At 37.0% G+C, this 27036-nt stretch overlaps 1 protein-coding gene across 7 annotated transcripts in view; it reads right to left on the bottom strand.

Moving 5' to 3' along the window:
* Window positions 1–27036, bottom strand: part of BABAM2 (BRISC and BRCA1 A complex member 2) — a 444883-nt gene that overhangs the window by 237504 nt on the left and 180343 nt on the right. For all 7 annotated transcript variants that reach the window (XM_032497262.1, XM_032497261.1, XM_032497260.1 and 4 more), the window contains one exon: window positions 12174–12368. In XM_032497262.1, coding sequence (XP_032353153.1) covers window positions 12174–12368 — 195 coding nt within the window. The remainder of the gene's footprint in view (window positions 1–12173; window positions 12369–27036) is intronic.

The raw sequence follows: 27036 nt of genomic DNA, 5'->3' as shown, positions 1-27036 counted from the left end.
TTTTAGAAATGAGAAACGATATACAGAAAAGAAATACAAATGACTCTTAAACATGAAAAAATGCTTAATCTCATTCATATCAAAAGAAATACAAATTAAAACTAAATTGAACATCATTTTTCACCAGATTGACAGAAATCTATCAGCACTTTAAAGATATCACTGCACTGTCTTCTCACCTCCATTGTTTTTGATGAAAAGTTACCAGTGACACAATTTTCAGCTACATATAAAGTGTTACCTTCGTGGTCACTTAAGATTTTCTCTTTATGTTTGGTTTTTAGTATTTTCACTATGACGTGCCTTGTTTTTTCCTTGCATTTGTCTTAGTTGGGATTCTTGAATTGAGATTATTGAGATTCTTGAATCTGTAAATATAGTTCTTTCATCATATTTGGAAATATCTGGGCATTATTTAATCTAGTATTTTCCTGCTTTCTTTTTCTCCCCTCGTCTCCTTCTAGGGCTTCACCTTCGCATATTAGATATTTTGACCTTGTCCCATACATAAGCTTTGTTTTCCCTCCTAAGTATCAACCCCCATCCAGTATCTGCCTGCTTTTGATTACTCTCCAGAGCCCTGAGGCACATGGCTTTATATCTGTGGATGGGTTGGTCCAACAGGAGCAACCTGGCCATTATGCAAAGTGGAACCGAACAGAAATTTGCAAATATATTAATATACGATTGGCAATGCTATAGAGAAACAATCACTCTCATCTATCATTGCTGGGTTAATAAATTGGTATAAACTTTATGAGAGCATTCTGGTGATAAAATATAAATACATGGTGGGAGGAGGGTATAGTTCAGTGGCAGAGCATGTGTTTACCATGCACGAGGTCCTGGGTTCAATCTCCAATACCTCCATAAAATAAATAAATAAATAAGTAAACTTAATTATCTCCCCCTACCAAAAAAATAAAAAAATAAAACCTATGTGACTACTAACCTAGATAGCTAATTTTAAAAAAATTATAAAAAAAAAAAGCTTTGATCCAGCAATTCCACTTCTAGTTACTTATATTACAGACATACTTGAACACATGCAATGTGACATATACAAGACTATTTATTACAGTATTGTTCGTAACAGAGAAAGATTTAAAGCAACTTTAATGCCCAGCAATAGAATTCAGATTAAATAAACCATGGTTCAATTATACAATGTAATAATATACAATTATTTTAAAAAGGAATGTTTATATGGAAAAAAATCTCTGTGCTACATTAAGTCAAAAGTAAGGTATAAAACAGAGTATATATGTTACCATTTGCATAAAAAAGGGAATATATATATATATTTGTATTTGCTTATATGTGCATAAGAAACTGAAAGCTACACTAGAAAAAGTTATACCAGTGCTTCCTTGGTGTGAGAGAAGGAAAGGAAGGTGGTTTGATTTGGGTGGGAGGGACAAGACAATGATGGAGGGAGACGTCTCACTAAATATATTTTAATACATTTTGATTTTTGAATAATATGAACATATTACCCACTCAAAAAAAGTTTAAGGGATTTGAAAATTAAAAGTGTGTATAATGAGATATTTGTAATTCATGTATTTGACAAACACTACTGAGCACCTGCGGTGCCAAGACCCAGGCTGGGTAATGGAAATCTTAAGACCAACAAAATACAATCTGTCTTCATGGAGCTTAAAGTATGTCTTGACTAGACAAAGTATTACAATTACAATGCTTTGAGAAAGAGATTTACAGGATGCTTTGGAGGTTACTGAGTTAGGACTCAGCATCAGGTGACAGAATTCTAATTCAAACTCACTTGAGCAAATAAAAGACAATTTATTAAAAAGAAATGAGGTATCTTAGGGAATCTAAGATTAAAAAAGCAGCCCAGCCTCAGTTCAAAGTCCTCTACTGCCCCCAGAATTTTTTCTCGGTTTCTTATCTCTGCTATCTCTGTGGTTCCTGTTACTGTCACCTTCTCTCTATTTACCACTTTTTGATTGTTTTGACTAGATGCTATGAGGGAAAAAAAGCTCCCAGATTTACATGTTACAGACCAGCTACTCATAACAGGACCAATCTTACTCTTTCAGAACTAACTCCAAACTCCCAGGCAAGAATTCTGTTTGGCTGATGTGCCTCCTGATTGAATCAACATGGTTCCCACAGTTTTTATGGTGAAAAAGTTAGTGTCACCATAAATTCATTGAAAATAACTGAAAAACTAGGAAACTGTTTGGGGGAGGCGGGGTTGAGTTATTTGTGTATTTCCCAAAGGCCATAAAAAAGTCTGAGGGGCTTTCTTACCAAACACTTCAAATGCAAGATTCTTCATCTTTATCCTTTTACTATATGAAGAGAAAGCTTTAAAAACTGGACTCAGCTGGTCCTTGAAAGATACTTGTAGATTCTCTTCATGTGGAGGAAATTGCAAGGGGTCTTCCCAACATCTAAATGCCATCAAAAATGGGGCAAAGCACCCAAGACTTCAGAACAAACAAGTGGCTTCCCAAATACAATTTGGTGGCTCAATTCCAGCCCTTCCTCATATGCTGCCCTGCAAGGTGCAGGCAGAGGAAACAGAAAGGGTTTCTTTGTGTTTTACAGGCTTCTGTAAAACCACATCTTTTCCACTTGATGTGTCCTGCTACTCAAGAAACCAAATTTTCTACTGATACTTGTATTATTTAAAAAATAATAATAAAGGTCCTTTTAAATGTCAGTAAGATTGAGACAGCTATCATGTCCACTTTAAATGTCTTGAGGTATGAAGTAATCTGGGTCCACTCATTCATACACACACACACACACACACACACTACTTTTAGTGAATAAAGTAAAAACTTAAGATATAAACTACAGGGAGCAAGATCCTAAGTACTCCTACTGACATACAGGTCAAAATTCAATATAACAAATTCCAGTACACACACAATAAAAATGTGAGAGCCCTTGTCATGGATTCAGTTATTTTAAATAATGTTCAACTTCTAACAGTTCTATGTGGTTAAAAACAAAAACAAACAAACAAATAAATCTGTACAGTTCTAAGAAGTGACTGTAACAGATTTGACTATCATGCTACATACACTCTTTCCAGAGGAGCAACTACAAGTTACAGCTCAAATGCCACTGGGGCATGACTCCCAAGTAGCATAAATTAAACGGGGAGCATGAGAGGCCCCTGTATCCCTGCTACATACAGGGGACTGGCTTCATCCGAACACCACTCCATCCTCGTGGCCAGTGGTTAGAAAGCCATCCACTTCCAGACCCTCCAGATATCCTGGCCCCTCTTCTGAGAGCACTCTGGCCCTCCTCTCCCGCCCTTCTAGACCAGTGGTATCCAAGAGAAAGATAACGCAATACACAAGGGTGAGCCGTGTATACATATGCGATTTGAGATTATTTAACATTTTCTAATGGCCACATTTCAAAAGGTAAGGAGAAACGGGTGAAGTTAATTTTAATAATATATCCTACTATGTCCAAAATATTATCATTTCCACATATAATCAACATAAAAAATTATTAATGAGATCATTTTTTGTACCAGTTCTTTGAGCTCTGCTGTGTATTTTACATTTGCATACATCTCGGTTCAGGCTAGCCACATTTCAAGTGCTCAAGAGCCACATATTTAAGACCAGGGGCTCCTGTGTTGGGCAGCACAGTTCAAGATATTTTTCCATTACCATTAATTCCTACGTTAAGTTAGATACTTCCCGTCACAAACACCTGAAGACCTACCTCAGCTGCCAAAGGCCATGAACCTAGGACACTCCTGACAGGATGGCTGGGAAATGACACCTGGTTAGTGGGAAGGATCAAGGGACCCCATTGTCTCTTGCAGCTAATATGCTTTTCCCTTCTTCCTCCAAACATTGTCTAAACCTACTGTCTTTACTTTGTCTTCACCACTTCCCTTCCTGATACCCTGAAATCTGTTCCCCCATCCTCCGGGGTCCATCAAAACTACTCCTGGAAAGATAAGCAATGTTTTCCTTCTTTAAAAAGTACCTTTCCCTTTCCCCTTGCTTTCCATACTTTATCTGCAGGTTGGTAATAGCAACTTCTGCTGGCCCACACAGGGTACTTTATGATCAACAGCATTCTCAGATGTAATACAGGAACAAGCACTGAACTAGAATTTATTGAGCACCTACTATAATGTTACTTCAAATATATAGAAAAGAAGGCTAATATAATAATAGTGCTTTGTATCACACAACTTCACATTTGCTTCATTCTGTTTGCCTCCCACCCACATGGAACCTAATTTAATCTTCATGTCAAGGTTGGGGTGACAGAGTCGTTATCTCCAGGAAAATGACACATGGAAAAGCTTTAGTCACATACACACAAAACTTAATGACAGAATTAGAATCCAAAGCTCCTGCCTCCCAGATCCCTCTCTCTACAACACACTTCTAGACGGCCTTAGCCCTAGAAGACCTCACACTTTAACACGGCTATAAAATAATCAAGCAGGGAGGCCACTACATACCGAGGTAGACCTAATGCCTTGGTAGCAGACTTAAGCAAACCAAACCCTTAGCCAGAATCAATCCTTATAAATGCCTCAAGTTTAAGAAAAACAGCCAATCACAAATAGCGAGCTAGTCTTTCCCAAATAATGCAGCCATTTAAGCTATAGCCAATCACATAATTTTCCTGTTTGCTTCCAAGTCTTCTAAAAACCTTGGCCCTAACTCTGATCAGTAGAAAGCACCTAACCACCTTGCATCAACGTTCACTCGAATAAACTCTTAGAAATTCTAATATGTCTCAGTTTATCTTTTAACACTGCTTATCCACTTTCCCTTCAGATGTAATAGCACAGCGAGATGCGATGACAGGGGCATTAGGCATTAACTTAAGTGAGGAGCTACCATGAAATGGTTCCTTTCTTTTCTGCACAGGAATTTCAGATGTTGCCAGAGTTTAATTTATAAGTCATAAATTCTTAAAATCTTGCTGGGATTTGGGGTCAAATACAACAACAAAAAAAGGATAACTGCTTCACATTCTCCATTATATATCACTAGTTTAAAAATACCCACAAAGGGGAAAAATTGGTTGCTAAAAAAATGTTTTATCTCACAGATCACCTATTGGTGATCTTTAATATGTAAAATATGGGAAAAGATGTGGTTTTAAACATCTCAAAACATTCATTTCATAGCAGAAAAGAAAAAATGCCTTTGATCAAAACATTGGGTATGATGAGCTAATTTTGAGTTCTGGGAATGAAAACAAAAGCCAAAGAAAAATTCACAAATTTGCTTACTGGGCTTTGTTGCTATTAAACAAACACTGGTTCTTTAGATACAACAGATAAATGCAGGAAACACTGACAAGACAGGTGATACGTACAATAGGGACCTTAGGCTTTACCCACTGAGAAAACTTACAATGTACCTTTATTTGATACACTGTTATCAGAACAGTATATATAATTTTAATACCTGTAAGCTTACATTGTGGCATTCATCAAAATTAAAGTTCCAATCTTAAAAATAACTCTGCTCAAAGAGGTAGCAGGAGAGAGATCTTTGTGGTGATCTTGACTGCTGTGGTGATTACAGGAAGTTACTCATGTGATAAGGTGGCATGTACATACATTGTACCCATGTCAATTTCTTGGCTATGTAAAATATAACCAGTGGGGGAAACTGGGTGAAGGGTATGTAAGACCTCTCCACACTGTTTTGCAACTTCTTATGAATCTATAATGATTTAATATACCCTTAAAAAATAACATGCACCCAAGTATTGTTCATTCTGAACAGGTAAGCTTGCATCCCAAGGTATCATCTGTTTTCTCCTCATTAAAAAAAAAATGGGTGTTTATTAAAAATTATAAAACCACCACAGACTAGGAATGCAATGCTCAAAACTCCTACCTACTCATTAAAGGAGACGGGCAAAGCAGTAAGAGAATCAATTTCATGAAAAAGACAAAGGCAAAGAATTAATAGAGTTTGGCAGGGGGGTAGTGGGGGTTAACGTTTACTTTCAAGTGTTTACTTGCTGAAACTCTAACTGGAAGTCAAGGAGAAAAAAGAAGAGTGCCTGCGGTGGGTTGGAGGAAGAACTATATTTCAAATTAGCATGCTTGTCAGAAGCTGACAGGAGTTCAGAGACCTCTCCCTCTTTTATTATGTTTTTAAATTTTTTCCATTTGCCAGCTGACAGTAAAATGGAAGAGGCATCTCAGGTTTTTAAGAGCCTCATACTTTTAGACCAGAAATGGAAGATTAAGAATGTAAACACTCATGGCAGAAAGAAAACTTCAGTGATGACAAAGGTGAAAACAAGAAGTCACCATCCTACAGAGAACAAACTAGTGGTTACCAGTGGGGAGAGGGAAGGGGGGCAATCTAGGGGTAAGGGACTAAGAAGCATAAACTATTAGGTATAAAATAAGCTCGAATATACTGTACAACATGGGGAATATAGTAAATATTTTATAACTATAAATGGAACATAACCTTTAAAAATTGTGAATCACTGTATTATACACCTATATCAAATTGTATATCAACTATACTTCAATTAAAAAAAAGAAATCTGATGCAAAAAAAAAGTCACCATTCTCTCAAATGAATACAGGATTTTGTAATCTAAGGATATTCAATGGTTATGCTCTCTTGGATTTATTACAGAAAATATTTATCAGATGGACTAGTACGATCAGGAGAATCAAAACACATGGATTAACATTTAGCCCAGGAAGAACATATTGAGTCTTACAATGTTTTATTTGGAGAGTATATTAATTTCCACATTTCAATTTATTTCATATATCAATTTATTTCACATAAAAATGTCCTTTTGCTAGAATACTCCAATATGACATAATGGATGTGATTTTTTGATTGGTAAACCAGTCATATGTATGCTTACAATTCTTGTTCCCCATGTATGCTATGTCTCTAAGTTTTTCTCCAACCATATAACCTACTGACCTCCTCTACCTCTAATGCTATCTATGTCCACCTTTCTTTAGGGCCTATGTCAGTTCTGGTTCATTAGTGAAGGCTTTCTTCAGTCACTCCATTCCTCAGTGATTGAGTCTTCTTCTGAATTTATGTACAGGCTATACATTGCACATGAGATTTAATCTATCCAGCACTGCTATATCATTTCTTACAAATATGTTTGAGTCTTCTCAACTGGATTTTAACACCTTCAAAAGCAAAAGCTGACTGCTTTTTTTATCTAGCAAAATCTAGCATCGTGGACTTTCCGTAAATGTGTATCAGTCCTATCCTGGCCTATCTTATGAGTCTGGCACAGCATCCCAGTGCATGTAAATATAAAAATAATTTTAAATATTGATTCTGTAGTAAACTGAAAAGCACAATTTTCAATAACCTAATAGAACAATGAACAAAATAGGGTCAAAGGAGAAGCTGTGACAGTCCACAAGACACCTAAGGGCCGACAAGAGGTATATCTTTTCGGCATAGCTCCTCCATACATTCAAACAACTAAGAAAGGAGCACATAGTTAGCAGACTACTAAGGAAGAAGGACTGAATGCTTTATTGAAAGTGAGATCATCTAAGTCAATGATATTCACTTCCCTTAAAAGGGTAAAATATATTTGCCATGACTGTTTGTTAGTTACCCAACTGTTATTCTAACTGACTACTGCATTCTTATTTAAATGTCTACAAATCATCCACTTAAAGACCTGCATGTAATTTCTTCTAAAAATCTCCAGAATGTTTTTACTTTCTACAGTCCTCTAGGATCTTTTTGCTCCTCCATAACTTCTCAGAGATAATATCTCTGCAGCATATCTGCCAGCTTTTAAAATGTCCTCAAAGAGTCTCCCCTAGAGCTTTCAGAAGGAATGCAGCCTCGCCAACACTTTGATTTTAGACCAAGGGGACCCATTTCAGACTTCTGACCACCAGAACTATAATACATTTGTGTTGTTTTAAGCCACCAAGTCTGTGGTAATTTTTTACAGCAGCAATAGGAAACTAATACAGTACCTGACTCAAAAAATCTTGGCTCAAAATCAAACTCCTTTCTTTCTGTTAGGGTCCTGTGTTTCTCAACCAGATTCTTGGTATGAATTTGTATTCCATTAGCAAGCCATCCTTTTAACACATTCCTGAACCAGCACGCCAAGCTCAAATGTGCTTCACTCTTCAAGACTCATCTTTATACCCTGTTTCTGGACCAGGAACTAACTCATATGCCTATATTTTACTTCTAGAATCTCAGCTCCCACTTCTACTGGGTCCTCCCGGGGGCTGATCTGCTGTCAGCTTACCCTCTAATTGTTCACCTTACCTTGTTATGGAGATTCTCAGTTTCTTTACTTCCCTAAGTCCATAACCACTGCCCTAATGTTTACAAATTACTCAATGGTAAATCAAAATAAACTGGGGTAAATATAGCAGTAGTAGACTTTATAAGTAAAGAATGGAGAGTCATGAACATTAAATAGGAAGTTTTAAATATACTCTAAATTCAAACTATCTAGCTACTTTAAATACATTTAAACTGCTACACCCAGAATAACTGTAAGTCAAGTAACAACTAGGCCAATGAACATAATTTCAAAAATTCTTAGTTCAGAAACAGTACCATAAAACTGGATACATTTAAATTCAGCCTTAATATTAAAAGGGGGAATTGGATGGGAATGAAAAGCCTTAAAACTAAAGATCAATTAGTTTGACAGTGATTCTTGTCTTTAAATGAGTCTATCAGCACTAAAGATAACACAGGTTGACCAAGAAGAAATCATGCCAAATTAACCGAACACCTTTTTTGAGGACTAAGTTGATTATTTAATAAGTTGATTATTTAATAAGAGAAATACTGGAGCTAGAGGATAAACTAAGTCCAACAAGTCCAACTTGTCCAACTCACTATCCATGTGAACAGATTAAAGTTTCAAAATAATAGTTTCAAACCTGGAACTTCTGCTGTAAAACAGTAAGCCATTATGGAAAACAGCATAGAGATTCTTCAAAAAATTAAAAATAGAATCAGCAATATGATCCAGCAATCCTACTTTAGGGGTATGTTCAAAAGCATTCAAAGCAGGATTTTTGTATATACCCATGTGCAGTCAGCATTAGTCACAATAGCCAAGAGGTGTAAGCAATGCAAATGTCCACTGATGGATGAATGGATAAACAAAACATGGTATAAATGTACAACAGATACTAGGCAGCCTTAAAAAGGGAAGAAATCCAGTCACATGCAACAACATGGATCAACTTCAAAGACATTATGCTAAGCAAAATAAACCAGTCACAAAAGGACAAATGCTGTAGGATTCTATTTACATGAGGTATCTAAAGGACCCAAAATCATAGAATCAGAAACTGAAAAGGTAGTTGCCAAGGGCTGGAGGGAAGAGAAATTAGTATTTAAATTGACATAGGGTTTCAGTTTTACACGATGGGAAGGTTCTAGAGATCTACTGCACAACAACTGTGGATGTACTCAACACTACTAAACTGTATGCTTAGAATGGTTAAGATGGTAAATTTAATTTTATGTGTCTTTTACCACAATAAAATAAACAAAATAAATTTACAAAATAACCAAAAAAAAAAAAAAAAACCTTGAACTGAACAAACAAGATGATTTGTAACAAGAATAAATTTTAATCCTACTGATTCAAAGCAATAAATCATGTATAAGACCTTGGGAAAAATGTACTCTAAGAAAGAGCTGAAGAACAAAAAGGGAGAGGCATATTTAACCTAAGAAAATAAATACTAAGTGAAATTTAAAAGAACTAATACAGAGAAGGGAACCTAAACTTTTTCTGTGCTGAAATAAACTAGAGTTTGTTCATTCATTCATTCAACAAATGTTTACGGACTGTAAACAATATGGTAGGCACTGTTGTAGGTGTTTATAATATACTAGTGAACAGAAAAAAAGATCCCTGCCTTCATGGAATTTTACATTCCTGTGGGGAGAGACAAACAAACAATAAATATAACAAGTAAGCGTGGTAGGTTGCTTCCAACTGGCTTGCAATGATCCCTGGTATTCACACTCTTACGTAATTCCCCCTCAGTGTGTAGACTAGATTTAAGAAACAGAATACAGCAAAAGTGATGAGATATCATTTCAGAGATTAGGTAATAAATCTGTGATTTCTGTCTTGCTCACACATCTTACTCACTCCTGCCTGCTTGCTCTGGTGAAGCCAGCTGCCATCTTATAAGCTGCCCTGTGGAGCGGCCCTAGAAGAGGCAAGGAACTGAGGGCAGCCTCCAGCCAACAGCCAGAACTGAAATGAGACCCCTAGGTCAACAGCCCACAACAGTGCCAACAATCACAGGAATGAACTTAAAATGGGTCCATCTCCAGTTAAGTCTTAAGATGACTGCAGCCCTGGCCAGTACCTTGACTGCAGTCTATGAGAGACCCTGAAACAGAGGGTCTACCCAGATCCCCAACAAACCAAAACTATGATAATAAACATTATTTATTTAAGTCCCTAAATTTTGGAATGATTATTTTATGCAGCAACATATAACTAATACAATTAGTTAATTATATGGTTTGTTATAAATAGATGCCAAAAAAAAAAAAAAAAAGTAGAACAGGATAAAGACAGGGGGAATTGCAAGTTACAATTTTAAAAGGGAATGTTACGAAGACCTGCATGTGAATGTATATTTATAGCAGCATTGTTCGTAACAATCAAAAAGTAAAAACAGCCCACATGTCCATCAATTGGTGAATGGATAAACAAATTGTGATATGCCCATCCAGTGGAATATTACTCAGTCATAAAAAGAAATGAAGTACTGATACATGCTAAACGTGGATGAACCTCAAACCACTGACAGTGTGAAAAGTGAAAGGATCCAATCATAAAAGACAACATGTTGTGTGATTCCACCACAGGCAGACCTCGTTTTCCTGGGCTTCACTTTATTGCCCTTTGAAGATACTATATTCTTTACAAATTGGTGGTCTGTGGCAATCCTGCATTGTTAGATGATGGATAGCATTTTTTGGCAATAAAGTATTTTTAATTAAGGTATGTACATTGTTTTTTAGATATAATGTTATTGCACACTTAACAGACTACAGTATAATGTAAACATAACTTTTATATGAACTGGGAAACCGAAAAATTCATGTAACTCGCTTTACTACATTATTTGGGTGTTTTTTTGCAATGGTTGGGAACTGAACCCACAATATTTCCCAGGTATTGCCTGTATATGAAATGTTCAGAAAAGGAAATCTACACAGACAGAAATCAGTTTAGTGGTTGCCTGGGGTTGGAGGTGGGAACAGGATTAACTCTAATTGAGGGATCTTACTGGGGTGATGGAACCATTCTAAAACTGGACTGATGGTGGTTGCTCAAGTTGGCAAATTTATTTTAAAAAATCATTAAATTTTACACTTAAAACAAGTGAACTTATGGTATCAAAATTATACCTAGAAAGTTGTTTTTAAAAATTGGGGGTGTTAATGCAGGCATTGCTTGAGAACAGAACACGACTGAAAACTCTGAGCAGGCAGGGTGTCAGCCTTGTGAATATCAGGGGAAACAGGCCAGACAACAGGAAAGCCATGCAAAGACCCTGGGGCAGGAGCACATCTGCTGCATCTGCAGTGCAGCAAGAGTGCTAGGGTGGCTGGAGCTGATTATTTTTAGACAGGAAAGTAGGAGATGGAGAGAGAGAGAAGGAAGGACAGATGGAGGAAGGTGAAGACGGGGATCACATAGAGCTTTTTTACATCACGGGAAGGACTGCAGCTTTTACTAAGAGAGAAAAAGAAAGGTATATGAAAGTTTTGGGCAGAGGAGTGACAGGCTCTGGCTTGCATTTTTAAAGGACCACACGATGTAAAGAAACTATAAAAGGTTCCGTATAACTAGCTACATCCAGAGTTACTGACCTCTCATCTGACTGGGATACTATATATTTGCCCATAATTTAGAGTTTGAAGAGACCCTCATGAAAGGTATCACCTGGGAAGCTTATAAAATTTGGAGTCTCACATCCCTAGCCCCAGATGTTCAGAAGTCAGGGGCTGGGGATGTGAGACTGACAAAGTACAGAGACAATCTGAATCATGTTTATCTAAGGAAATGGCCAGGGTTTATTATAAATAAACATCTGAATTGATTATTTTATACTATTACAGATAAAGTGACTCTTTTTCCCCATTCTCGAAAAACCTTACCCAGTTGTTTTTTTTCCCAGCATAAATTTCCATGTTCTCTCCATACTGCGGCTCTTCCAGTAATGTCTGGTATTCAAACATGAGGCGGGAGCTCTCACGGAGGCGGCTGCATTGAAACTGGTGATATTGTTGCACAAGCTCCTTCACCACAAGTAAGAGACATTCAGGATTTGATGGGTTCCAGGAGGCAAGGTTCTGTAGAAGCCAAAAATAAAAGACTAGTAACAAATGAATTTTCGTCCAAGTCCAGTATCACATTAGCACATCAACACAGAGGGAAAAAAGCGATGAAAATCTAGGAGAAACAGACTACTCTTAACTAACAATAAACTCAGAGCTGAAGTTAGAAGGGTCTTTTGAGCTTGGTGATTTCTCCTGCCTTCTAAAAATTCGTGCAGAAAATCAAGGAGGAATTCCGTTGTGAGTAGGCAGAAACAGTGAAGTGTAAAGGAGGGTAGTAATAAAACAAGAAACTTAGAAGACCATAATGTTAGTCCTGGAAGATTTAATTTGTTTCTTATTCTTTTATAATTTTAATTTTTTTCCATTTGCACCTAAAATCAGCATTAAATGCTAATATCATTCAAATGAGATCCACAGACCATCGGCATCCGTAATATCAGATATAAATAAATGCTCTGTAAACATCAGAGCCCCACAGAAATATATGCATAATGGTGGTGGTTCAGCCTGAAAAAGATACAAATAGATTAGAGATGAGGGAAAATACCATTAAGAAAATGCAAAGTTCAGAGAAAAAGAGGAAGGAAATATGTGATAGCTTATGACCAGGAAAGGAGCTGGGAACAGGGGAAGATCTGGTAAGTATAAAGAGATTTTCAAGCTCACATTCATTCAACAAATACATATCAAGTACTTATTATGTATCAACCACTGTTGGAGGCAGTGACAAGAACAAGCCAAGTCCTTGCTCAAGGAGCTTACATTTCAGTGTGCCAAAGTAAATAATAAATAGTAATAAATACTGAGAAAAATACAGCGTGCATCCCTGAAACCTGGTGAAGGAAGGGCTTCAAGAGAAAGAAGCGATCAGTTGTGTCAAATGGTGTTGATGAGTTAAGATGAGACCTCGGAATGGACTGCAGGGTCTGTTAACACACAGGTCAGCAGTGTCCTCAGCAAGCGCTATCTCGTTGAAGTAAAAGCTTGACTATGGAGGTTTTAAGAGAGAACGGGTAGAAAGAAATTGCTGACAGATAGTGCAGACAATTCAAACTGGTAACTAGGGGGAAAGTGGGGTCAAGAGAGTTTTTCTCAGATGTCTACAGCCTGGAGGAAGATCCCATAGAGAGGGGAAGACATGCTGACATAAAAGGGGGAGAAGGGAATACCATGGGAGAGAATAAGGAATAGGTAGGTAGGAATGGGATCTCCAAGAGGGTTGGCCTTGGAAATAAGCACAGAGAGTCCATCCACAGAAACAAGAGAAAAGGCCATCCGAGGAGTAGGAATGCAGGCACGCAGTCCCATGTGGTGGCAGGAGCTTGTGGTCATTCTCTCCTGAGAGCTTGTATTTTCTCCTTGAAATAGGTCATCAGCTGAGAGTAAGGAAGGTGGGGGCGGGGGGGCACATATTGGAAGTTGGAGAAGAAAATGTGAAATAGTCATTTAGAGCAATGAACAATAAATGGACTGGGGAAATGGAGGAGGGATTCCAGATAGCACTAAAAGCCCCACTGAACTTGGATCTTTGAGACCAATTTGCATAAATTCCCTTGCCTGGGTGCGATGCAATGTGGGAATGGGAAGAATGTGGATTTAACAAAGGTAGGGATTTTGCCAGGTAAATACAAAAGGAAGAGGGGCAAGTGATCTCAGAGAGTTTGCAAAAGAATGATTATAATTATGGACCACGGACTTTCAGCCAGGAAAAAGCAAAGTAAATTCATAAGGCAAGTGAGAATTAGTGAAAAGGTGGTAGGACTAATGGTCCTGGTGACCTGGAAGAATTGTTAGAGTTTAGATACTAAAAAGAACGAATCAGAAAGACAAGAGGCATCCTCAGAGAATGGGATGTTTGCAGCTGAGATGATGGAGGTGATGGGTAACTGGTCTGACAAGGTCTGGCTGACAGTGTGCCCAGTTGGGGAAGGGGGAAGACGAGGTCACTGGAGGAAAGTAAGTCTGGGACTGGGAGGCCAGCGTGTTGGAAGGCGCATTTATATGAATATGGAATCATGACAAGAGCAATACTACTGAGAAAGTAACAATAAGCCATGTGCTAAAATCTTCAAAGAATGTCTCTGGATGACAAGGAGGGAGTGGTGGGGCCTACTGTCTGCTGGCCTGAGTTCTAAAGCTGGGGATGGGGGTTAGGGAACAGGGAAAGACAGTCTCCTTGACAGGAGCACTGAAGAGCAGGAACACCAACCACACCTCCAAGTACAGTGATGTGAGAGGTAGGGGAGAGAGATTAGTTCCAATTTATTTGAGAACATGGAGGGAAAGACAGAATCCAAGGGCAGAGGGTCTGAATATTCATCTTCAGAGTAGTGGTCATCAATCTTCATAATGGAATACCTAGAAATACTAATGCTTGGGCTCTACCTGCCCCCCACCTCCAGATTCTGATTTAACTGGGTTAATCTGGGGTGTGTCTTGGGTATTGAGGTGTGTTGTTTTGTTTTCTAATTAAAGCTCCCCAGGTGATTCTAACGCACAGCGAAGGTTGAGAACCACTGTCTTTGAGAAAAAAAGGGTAGAGAAGAAGTAAAGGAACTTCACTGATAACAGCCCACGTTAATACTTAAAAACACCATCTCTAGAAATCTACAAACTTAGCATCCATAAGGAAAACACCACATTACAAATGTTCAACAGCTGAGAATTATACAGCTTGCTGAGTCCTATATAAGTTCTAAGAACTTTTCATATATTCAGGTTAATCCTTATGACAACCTTATAAGTTTTATTATTATACCATTTTATAGATGAAGAAACAGAGGTCAAAAAGTAGTTCTGTATCTTGTCTAAGCTCACAGATGTTAAACAATAAAGCTGGGTTTCAAACTTAAGTAATGTGGCTCCAAGTCTGATTAAGCACTACAGCAGAGGTTCTTACACATTTGGTCTTAGGAACCTTTTACACTATCTTAAAAAGTATTAAAGACCCAAAGAACTTCTATATACATGAATTATATGGGTTAAATTTACTATATTAAAAATCAAAACAGAAATTTTTAAAATATTTAATTTTAAAATAACAGCCCTACTACATGTTAAAATAAAAAGATTTTTAATGAAATAATTGTATTTTCCCCCCAAATCATGAGAAGCATGGCACTGCTTCATATTCTTGTGAAGTCTCTTTAATGTCTGGTTTAATTAAAGAGCTGGATTCTCATATGTGCTTTTACATTCAATGTTATAACATGTTTTGGCTGAAGTATATGAAGAAAATCCAGCCTCATTCAAATTTGTTCTTTGAAGAGAGAGGACTATTTTAATAGCCTTTTCAAATAATTCTGGATATTCTTCTTTGATACTCCACCAAAACTCCACAAGTGGCAGTTTCTTAAAGGTTAGTTGCAACGTGGAATCTGAAACTATATCAGTAAATATTTTACACTCTTACTCTAAATTCCATTTGTCTATCCTGCACTCTAAATGGATCTTTGACTCATCTATGACTGTACCATCATGCACTGGTCATAGAAGATACTGATTCACTGAGTTATGCAGATGTTCCAAATGTTGACACATTTCATTTATATAATATCAGAAAATCACATTCATTAATATTATGACCAATCTCACCAGAAGAGTCTTCTATCAAAAGAAAATAAGCAAAAGGTAAAGAAAGGCATCCTTCAAAAGGATGGTAATTACTTTGCTCCACTGCGTGGGATGACTTAGGGAGTCAATGACAATGGGGATATCACTAAATGCTCTTTTATTTACAGGAAAGATAGGTCTTAAGGGATATCCAAATAAAGACTTGATAAACACAGTTAAAAATAAGAGCTCCAGCAATCATATAGTAAATGAAAGAGGGCCCTTGCTACAAAGTGATTTGATAAGAAGAGTACAAAATCCTCACTGACAAACCTCTGGACCTCAAGAGCCTAAAAATTCCTTTTGAACTACTCAAGATCACATTTAAAGTACCAACACAGTATAGAACTTAAAATGATCATTATGTAGCTTGCTATGCATTTCCTTCCGAGATCATCATTAAACACTGATAAAGAGGAAAAATACACAATCTCCCATTTCCTGGCCATGTATTCAAGTCCTCATTCCAGTACAAAAAGAAAAGGCCTCAATTTAAACTTTTTAAATTCCATTATTTCTCTTTAGCCATTGGCAAGTTACAAGCCTATATCCACACAATTTTTTTTAATTATGAAAGCATTTAAGCTGGCAAATATCTTACCAACTTGAATTCATTTCAAATGATTCAACCTAATTGTTAAATGTATAGTAAAGACATGCCAAACAGTCCTTTTCCATTAAACACAACTTCCAAATACATGGAAATGCATTTGACCTCTTCAGCCAGTCAATGCACACTTCACTGGGAAATGACTTAGCTGAAAAACATTCCCATCAAGGGAAGCAGAGACATGCTCGATATGAAAAAATTCCTCTACTGCTGCTGCATGACCACTTTTACATATTAAGTAATTCGTGCTTTGAACTACTTTGCCTGGAAGGGGAGAACACAGAAAATGTACAAGATTTTGGTCACTTCCTAAGACTAAAGCATATTTTAAAAACAGATCTAACAATGCAGGACATTGGGGCTTTCCTCTCTCAAGTAGAAGATAGAAAAAAATGCCCATAGCTTCTTCAAGGAAAGAGTGAGGCAGCATAAATTAACAGGGCTCTTTACGAAAAAGAGAAAAATAAGTTTCTCTCTCTATGCACAAAGTTCTTATTCTACTTATTTTTGCTAACACATGGAAGAAGAGGTCTGAAATGAGGATGGTCAAGAGAGTAGGCATAGGACACATAATATACTAACACAGAAAAGAGTCATGAAAAATGCACTAGGAAAATGTGATAAAATGCAATAAAAGAAAATAGACAAAAGCAAAAGAATTAACTACTATTATGAAACTTTATTCATTCTCACTAAAAACCTATGAAGCACTTCAGGGAAGGTATTACTCCAGTGTTTTTTAAAGACTGGTTAACCAGAGAGGTTGAATAACCCTAAAGATACTCAAGCGTCAACAACTGACAGTGTAGACTGTAAACTTGCCAATTCTCCCCCATTCAGGTCACTGAAATCACAGTTTCTAACCAAAGAGCGGGCCTCTGCCTCATGGTAGTCACAACCTGTCCCACGTCCAGATCCCCCACTTGGGCTCTCTGGCCAGGCTCCCTGACCTGAGGGACGCTCCTGCTCATGTGGCCCTCAACCTTCCCACATTTCTCTCAAATACACTCCAACTCCCAAATCACTGGCCCCGCAGACTTGAAAAAGTCCAACCTTTCTGCAGCTCCTAATGTGAGCTTCTTTATTCGAGAAACAGTGAAGGTTTTTTCAGATGACGAGCTCACTTCACCCCCAATTTATGTCTCACTCATTCAAAGCAAGGCTTCTCAGCCATACTGAAGCAAATTCATTCACAAGGACACCAATGAAAGAAGAAAGTTGGGAAACAATGTACTAGGTTCAGATCTTTTGGCAGATGAAGGACAGAAATAAGCCAATGGGACCATCACTGTCTAATAATGAAGGGAAAAAAATCTTGTAAGGGAAAAATTTTTTCTTTTAAAAAATAAAGCTTATAATAAAAATTGTCAATTAATAAAAGGATGAAGTACAGGAATAAATTAGAAATATTTCTTTAAAAAATCTAAAACTTCTTATGACAAAGTTTTGCATTACTCTAACATGGTATATAACATACAATACTGTACTATAAATTTAAAGTTGCTAAGAGAGTAAATCTTAAAAGTTCTCATCACAAGAAAAAGAAATCTGTAACTATGCATGGTGATGGAAGTTAACTTTATTGTGGTATTCATTTTGCAATACATACACATATCAAATCAAAATGCTGTTTGCCTAAAATTAACACAATGCTATATCAGCATTATATCTCAATAAAAAGTTAGAAAACAATAAATGAAAAGTATGTTACCTTATTAGTAAGGAAAAAAAAAGTGATTTTCCTGATTTCTTCTTTTTCATAAAGTCTCACTGAAATAATACTATACACATGGTAAAAGAAGTAACATTTTTTCAATAGCATGAAAGAGTATAAAGAATAAAGTAAGTCTCCCTTCCAACCCTCAGTATCAGGTCCCCACTAGTCTCCAAGAAGACTACTCATATCCCCCAAGGAGTCATGCTGGGACCCTGTAGGGCACCAATGTTTGGCCCTTCTTAGGTATTCCCACAGATGACCACTGGCTTTGCTCACTCTGCGCTTCCTCCTCTACTCTTTGAAGCTCTGTACCTTGCTTCCTTCCCATGGTTCAACTAGCCCCCTTGGATCAGGTCTTAGTTTGAACTTACTAGCCTGATTTTCACTCCAAGACAGGGCCTCAGTCCCACAAATTGTTTCTTGTTCCCACAGACACACTGATTTGGCCTGCCTCTCACCAAGCATTGCCCACAAGAGAAGAAAATCAAGCAATAATTCTGAGAAACAAAGTTTACATCTTAAATTAGACAATCTCTATGAACTTCTCTCTTAGGACTGCATTTGCTGCATCCCATAGATTTTGCGTGGTTCTCTTTTCATTGTCATTTGTCTCAAGATATTTTTAAATTTCCTCTTTGATTTCATCATTGATCCATTGATTTTTTTTTTTAGTAGCATGTTGCTAATGCTAGTGAGGACATAGTTTAACAGACACTTTTACAGATGAGAGCTTGGTAACAGCAGTGTGTGTATACATATATACACATTTATCAAGAGTCTTAAAAATGTTCATTCTCAATACCTCAATACCCTTAGAAATCCAGAAATCCTATTTCCAGAAATCTATCTAAGAAAACAACAAAAATAAGGGGAAAAATCTTCATAGGCAAAAATGTATATATTCATTTACAATGTCATGAAACTATAAATAACCTAAAAGAAGCCTGATAACAAGAAACAGTTGAAAAACTGTTATAGTCATTCAAAGGAATAATATGCAGCCAATACATTCACAAATAGTCTGCTACAGCATAGAAAATACTTCTGTTAAAATATTAAATAAAGACAAAATAAAGTATATATATAATGATCACAACTTTTGATTACCCCTATGAGATTATCTCATCCCCTTCAACCCTCCACAGCAAAAACCATCTATGTACAGAATAACTACTAGAAGAAATGTTAACAACTAATGTCTATAGTTGGGAGCTGTTAAGAAGAGTTCTTCTTTTCCCTTCTTCCTAATTTTCTACATTTTCCAAATTTTCTGAGTATATGTCTATACATATGTATGTATATGCATGTATGTGCACATGTATAACAAATGTACATACTTTCATAATGGAAAAAGATAAATCTTTTAAAATAAAATAGCAGACTTCAGATATTTCATTCCAAACTTCAAAGTTTAAGAAATTCCACTTGCCATCTATATATTTTAGGAGGTCAGCCTTCAATTATCTCTTCTGATCAACTAAAAGTGAGCCAGCTTCATAGCCTTCTGGAGAATAAATCTTGCATCATTTAACCCTAAATAAATATGCTTCAAGTAACCTTAAACTTACTGTTTTTTAAGTTCCAAGCCTCACTGAACATTTCCAGAAAGCTAATGCAATATGCTATAATGTAATGGCTATGGTTGCAGGAATTTATTACACGTCTCTCAAACAAAACTCTTTTGTATTACACTCCTTGAATAGAAAGTTGTAGGAACTGACCAATGGCATCTTACATTTCTACCAGAACTATAACTGGACAGTATGAAATTTTTATATGTCACTTTATCAGGAAAATACAAAAGATAACAAAAATAAATCTTCTATTTGACCTGTTTTTAAGAAGACTAAGTATTATTGGAAATGAATGTCTACACTATACATTAGGACAGGGTTAAGTATTTATAGCTACTCTAATATATCATCTGAAACAATTTAAATGAAATTTTTTAAACATTTATTCATACTTTCTTAAAATATACCAACTTGTTAGCTTCTTCAAGTAGAGTTAACATAAATTTGGGAGTGGATGAGAGGAAAGTTGAATTAAAAGAAATTAACTTTGCAACTCCTCAGGGCAAGTCTATTCCCTCTTCCATAAAACTACCCTTCATCTATTTACAGTCATGTGGTAAACAAAAAAGACAACACAGAACTCCTAATCATATCTCTTATAGTTATAGTTAACTTGCAGTTAATGCTTTTGGATTTTATATTTGAGAAGCGTCAACTATTAAGAACAAAATAGGGTGTGTGAAAGGAGAGAATATCATAGTTGTATTCTGCTCTAGTACAATTTGCAGAGTACTCACAGAAATAAATATTGGTAAGGGAAAAATTTAATTAAGGTAGTTCTATAATCCTCAGTGGCTTTATTTTCAAATATTCTAATAATTCTCTTCATTCTTGTAAGCAGAGATTTGAGAATGTTGCCACATTCTTTGAAGTTGTTGTTAATTATAGTCTTGAAAACTCAGTGGGTTCTTGAAAGCACAGAAGCTAATTAGAAAGAGAAGCAAATCTGTGACATCCAAATGAGTAGCTAAGAAGATAACCAATATAAGGCCACTTTTGGGACTAATATGGATGGGCTAGTAAAAGTATTCTTAGAAGTACAGTTAAGTTAAATCCTCACACCTACTTAAGAACTATGTCTGACAAGTAAATAGAATGTATTCTGATAAAATGTACCAATTTGCAGCCTGTGTTCAGTGGCTACTGCTGGAGCCAGGAGTAATCTGAGTAGGAGGCACTCCAACCTCTTAACCTGCTTTAACCAGAACACCTGCCATTCTGTTTTTGTTTAGTTTGGGTTAGGTTTGGGTTTTGTTGAAGTTTTACCCAAGATGTCATTTGAAAAAACTTTTTATTTTTTAGAAAAATGGATCTAGTCTAGTAAGTGGTGAATACTTCAGTGAAATCTTATGCTTCTTTTATCCTTCCTATTTGTGACCATCTTCATCTTAATATTGGAAGCCCTCCTGGGAGGAATCCAGAATTATAAAATGGCCTGGAGAATCCTGAAGATGTGCTAAAGAAAAACACTTTCTCTAGTTTTTAGGACTTTAGCCCCAAGTCACCAAATTAGGCTATGTATATAGCTCGTGCTTGGAGTAAAAGGGATTTATCTCCTTATATCATCCAGATCTTGACAATAAGCAAAGTGGAACTGCCATCTTCCCCCCAAAAAATCTAGTCTGGGGACAGCCATGGCAGCTTCTGGCTGTGGTCCTGTCCCTGCCTTCTCTAGAGCTCTCCAAGGTTCTGACCTGCCTGTCAATCAACAACCAAGTTCCCTGGATTTTTTTTTAAACTTTTTTGTGACCTAGGATTTTCTAAAAGGTCTTTGCAGAAAAAATACAGCAGTCCATTCTTGGCTTACAATCAATAAAATCTTCTGGTTACTAGTGGTAATGTGATACTAAGTCTATGTCAGAACATGACAATTGTATACCATTGAGAAGGAATAAGTAATGTGTTGGGCAAAATACACGAATAACTTAGTTGCCGAGAAATCACTTTCCCACATGATTTTGTGATAGAACCAACAGGCTCATAATAGAGAAAAAGCAAAATAAGGAATCCTAAATCTGAACTTTTAAAAATGCCATTCAGTAGGCAGTCTCACCAACAGTTGCTAGGTAAGCAAAAGTTTCAATTAACAGAGGAGTTCTGGGGCATCTTCAAATATCTACCAAGAGATGACCTACTGGTGCATGACACCAGAATTTCTCTTCCACCCTAGTTTTGTGCTAGGGTAACAGAATCATTGGAGCTGGCATACTTATTAACTTTCTTCCACAGGCAAGCATGTTTTTAATCTAAAATATACAAAAAGTATCTCAAAATTATAGCTTTAGCTCCATTTAGAGAACTCGAAAAATTGTAATATTCCTTTTCTTGCCCATCAGAAGTTGCTGTACAGATGATCTTTCAGCTCCTCGTAAAAAAAGTGACCAGCACGCAGCCCCACACCATGTTGAACTACCACTTCAAATAAGTTTCTGGAATCACCCAGCACATTTCTAAGTTCTGCTTCTTTCTCTGGAATTAGGGGTGGAGAGATGGAAGCAAACTAGGGTGGGAGGGAGCAGGGGAAGGAAGGAATCTCAAATCACATCTCTTGATTCAGCCTTCCTTGTTTACTAAGAGAAAGAAAGTAAAAAGCAGATTCCTTTCTATCTTGGAACCCTCTCCACAAGTGGAACAAAGTTGAAAAGAAAGAACAGAGTACTCTCCCCAGAACCTTCACTAGCCTTTCTTCTCTTAACAATATAACCACTTAGAGAACAGGGATGGTATCTTTTCCACAATATGTATAAGAGAATTAAGACTGGAAACACTAAAATCATTAAATAGAAACACTTGAGAGAGTGCTGAATTTAATGGTGACTAAATGACTAAGATATTATCTTTATCTACACAACTTTAAGGTGATATCTTATAAATACAAAATCAAACCTATTTGGGAGGGGTGGGTATAGCTCAGTGGTAGAGAACATGCTTAGCATTCATAAGGTCCTGGGTTCAAGCCCCAGTACCCTCATTTAAAAAAAATCAAATCTACTTGAAGCTGAAATGCTCAAGTTTTACATCTACTATTTCTCAAAAAAGGATGAATAAATAATATTATTAAGTTCAATTTTAGATAAAATGCCAGTGTAGACTAAAATTTGATTAATGAACCCTAAGCACTAAAAATCTGTCTGGCCAACAAAGTGTTTTAAATAAATTTAAATTCCTTTAAGTTAAGCATGCATCCAGTTCACCAAGACGGCAAAAATTAAAAAAAAAAAATCATTTTGTGACCCCAGATTGGCTGTGGCTCTGAAATGAATGCTACTATTGACCTAAGTCACTGGTGCCACACGCTTTCTCAATCAAGGCTACTCAGACTCTGAGAATAAAAGGCAACAATGCAATGGCAGAAATGAAATTAGCAAATATGATTTCTAACTTAATTCAAATTGTTTTTCCTGGGGATGTATTTAAATTGTCCAGGTTGCTCGAATATCATCCAGGGATGTGATTTTGAAGGAAACAGCTTGTTACTGGTTTTCCTGGCTGTACTACAAGAAACAACAGTGTGAGCTTATTTTAAGTTAAAGTGTGCTTCTGTGTTTCTTTACAAGAAATTAACTGCAATCATTTAGTTAAAGCAAACACTTTGTGAGTGTTTCACTTTTCATTAGAAAATGTCTTGAGGAGTCTTTTTTTTTAATAGGGCTGGGTTTTTTGGGGGTTTTTTTATTGAGTGTTAGGAGTACTTGATGTATTCTGGAGAGGAGTCTTTTAAACTTAGAAGATCCCAATCCTAATTTCTGCACATAAATTTAAAGCTTGGAGAAAATTATTTAAATCATGGTGAAAAATGATTCAAGCTTAGTGATCCTCTGCTGGCACTGAGTGTTTCATAGCCAAAGGGGAGTCACAACATCACAGGAGTCCAGTCTCCCAGATCAAGACAACTTTTTTCCTGCCTCAGTCGGGACCAGACCTCAGGGTAGATTCTCAATTCTTTTCAACTATGATAATCACGAAGAGATCCATAAGAATGAGCAGAATGGAACAAGACAGAGAACAAACAGCTTCAATCAAGTTGTTATTTTTATTAGAGAAGCACCTGCAGGATCTGACACCTGGTTTCTGACCTCTGCCCTAAATGATTTCCCTAGCTAGACTTGGCCCCTGGGCTACAGTGATTTATCCTATACAACTGCTTCTCCTCTCCTGAGCTGAGCTTACTGGACTTAACTTCAGACCCACAGTATTCTCCAGACTCTCCTCCTCTTAGCCAAAATCCCAGTCTTGGGCCTTCCTGGCCAGCAGTCTTTGGAGCAACCAATGTCCTAGTAACACAGTTTGTGTGTAAATGATCAGGGGAAACTGAACAAGGAAGAAAAAGCAACGCAAAGTAAACCATCATCTAAAGGAAATGATATCCACAAAATACAATACACAAGGCAGGAAGAGCTTTCAGTATCTTTATCCTTCCCCCTAAAAACTCTACCTCACTTCACGTCCAGATAATGTCCATGTCAAAACCCACATTCAGTTGATATCTATTGTTTGATTTCCAACATCCCTTTCCCTTCTTCTGGTAACAAAAACCCAAATTTCCTTTGGGAAACCACCCCTCCCCATTCTCAGGAATAGGTTTTGAGTAAGAACTTCCACCTCAAGCTCCATAGGTCCTGACTGCCGAACCCCATCAACATTTCCTATGCACCTAGAAAATTCAGCTACAGGCACATATCCAATCAAACCCAACAAGATAAATGAAGACAGCAGCTGGGACTTCTGAGAAATAAAAGCGTTCTTTCTTCCCATGGTAGAAGAATATAAAGTCTGAGCTAGAGTAACAATTTTGTATTCACAAAGGAAGAGACTTGAGCTGCTGGATGGGCATGGAGACTAAGAATAAAGTCAACACAGTGGAAGGCAGAGTAGAGAAGAAATGAAATAGAAACTAGGTCCTCAAACGGCATTATTGTAGCCACTGGACCAAGCCTTATCTGAAGCCCACCTGCGGTCTTTCAAGTTCTGTAAGCCAGTGAATTCCCTCTATTGTTTAAGCCAGTAATGAATTAGGTTTTCTATCACTAAAAAGAAAAAAGAAAACAAAAGAAAGAGCACTGACACACCATATCACTATTTTACTTCCTGTAAGACAAAGAATAGAGGGAGAGGTGCATAAATTCATAACTATTTAAAAACCCTTTAATCCAAGTTATAGATTTGATTTGGTCCTTATATTTTCTGCCAGAGACAATAGTTAAGCACCTTCTTACAGTTGCAGCAGAAAAATCTACATAATTACTCTATTTAATTAATGACCCAACAATGATTATAGTCATTTCTCTTAAAGAAAAAATAAATAAAAAGGAAAAAGATGGAAGAATCTACCCTTATATATTACAACTCATTCAATGCACCTAAAACGGATCTGAAATAGGTATCTGAGATATTCCCCATTCCAGAGCTTTTCAAACATTATTCAAGTATTTGATTCAGTGGGTAACAAAGTGAGACTTTTGAAGAAGCCAGTAGTCCTGTTGATGGATATAAAGGAGAAAAGTGAACAATCGGGCCAGACCTTATAAGAACACTTTGATTACTGACACATGTCTTGGGTATGCATACAACAAGCAGCACCCAGCTCTTCATGTGCACTGAGCTTAGACAGGAGGTCTTTACTGCCTTCACGGTCCTGTAAACAGGAGATATTTTTACCTTTCCTCCACTTGAGTGAAACATAATCAGCATGGACAAACTGAACTAGTGTCTTATGAATGCTGGCTGCACGCCAAACTTCAAACGTGTACCTTTGACCAGTAAACCTTTACATCTCTGCACAAATTCTCTCTCCAGAGAGACTGAAAATGGGCCCCCACAAAGCAGCCACAGTGATTGCCTCCAATAATTTGTCAACTTAGCAATACGTAGTGATTACTCAGCTGCATCAATTTTCACTTCCTTAAACTTACCATCTCTCTCCAGTCCCCAAAGCCATTCTTCACTAGTTCTTTCAACACTGTGGTAATCCTCAAAGTCAACTAAAGAAAAGTGTCTGTTTCAAATTGTACCACCCAAACAATCTTCCCTGGGTCTCAGTTAGAGTAAATCATCATGAATACATACCCTCCAATGAAATGCCTCAAGAACCCTAACAAGGCCCTTATATCCTGAGCCACCAATATCTATTCCTATTAACTCATTTTCATCAAAGAGAACGGGGTTCTTTCTGTCAATAAAAACCACTTAAAAAAAAAAAACCCTTAACAGAGACTGTCAATATGTAATCTTCATTGACCAAAGAAGCTTGATATCTCCCAGCAAGTACAGAAAACTTTTCTCCCTACAGCTATAGTTCCCAACCTGGCTACCATAAGAATAACTGTGAAAACATCTTCTAAAAAGACAGATTCTCAGATCCTACCCTCTGAGACACTGATTCAGTAGGCCTGGAGTGATACCCACTTCTTGGCCCTAAAGTATCTGTTTTGTGATTTTTGGAGTCATGTTCAGACACTTTGATAGCAAGGCAGAAACCCAGAAAATTTGATCATGTTTCTGACAAATTTTCTTATTGTGATCAAAGACCCAAATAATTTCACATAAACTCATTAGGCCTTCACATAAGATCCACTGTCTAAATGATGACTAAAGGCTCCATTCTCTAGAGCTTTCCATTCGAACTGCCCTACACATCCCCAGGATGCAACAGAATGTGTCTCCAGACCTGTGACTGACTTCTAACAATAACTGACACCTGGAACTCAGGGCTATCCATACCCAGAAAAAAAAAAGTCTCCAATGATGGAGAGTCAACATCATTCTTGCAAATTCCTATTTCTCCTACAGTAGTAGATTCTACTAAACTTGATCCCCCATCTGCCTAGATCTGCAATATCTTTCTGGCTCCTCCTGGGATCCCATCATCTCTAATTTAATATCATCTATGTCTCAGGAAAAAAACATCAAATAGCTTACTAAACGGTGTGATCATTCTTAAATTGGACGTATTTGTTTGTGTTTAATTTTAAATCAACATCTTTTCTCCCAAATGTTTTTATGACGGCTCCATTTATATCAAGGAATTACAGAGGGGTTGCAAATTGGCAGCCTCAGCCTGCAGACATGCTTTCTTTGACCCACACAAAATTTTTATTTGAAAATCTTTAGACAAGGCATACACACTTCAGTAGGTCACAATCCCCACCAATTACAACTGCTTTAGGC

Source organism: Camelus ferus, chromosome 15 (genome assembly GCF_009834535.1).
Source record: "Camelus ferus isolate YT-003-E chromosome 15, BCGSAC_Cfer_1.0, whole genome shotgun sequence".
Classification (NCBI taxonomy): domain Eukaryota; kingdom Metazoa; phylum Chordata; class Mammalia; order Artiodactyla; family Camelidae; genus Camelus; species Camelus ferus.
Note: the sequence above shows the minus strand (reverse complement) of the source record. Positions and strands in the feature narration are given on the sequence as shown.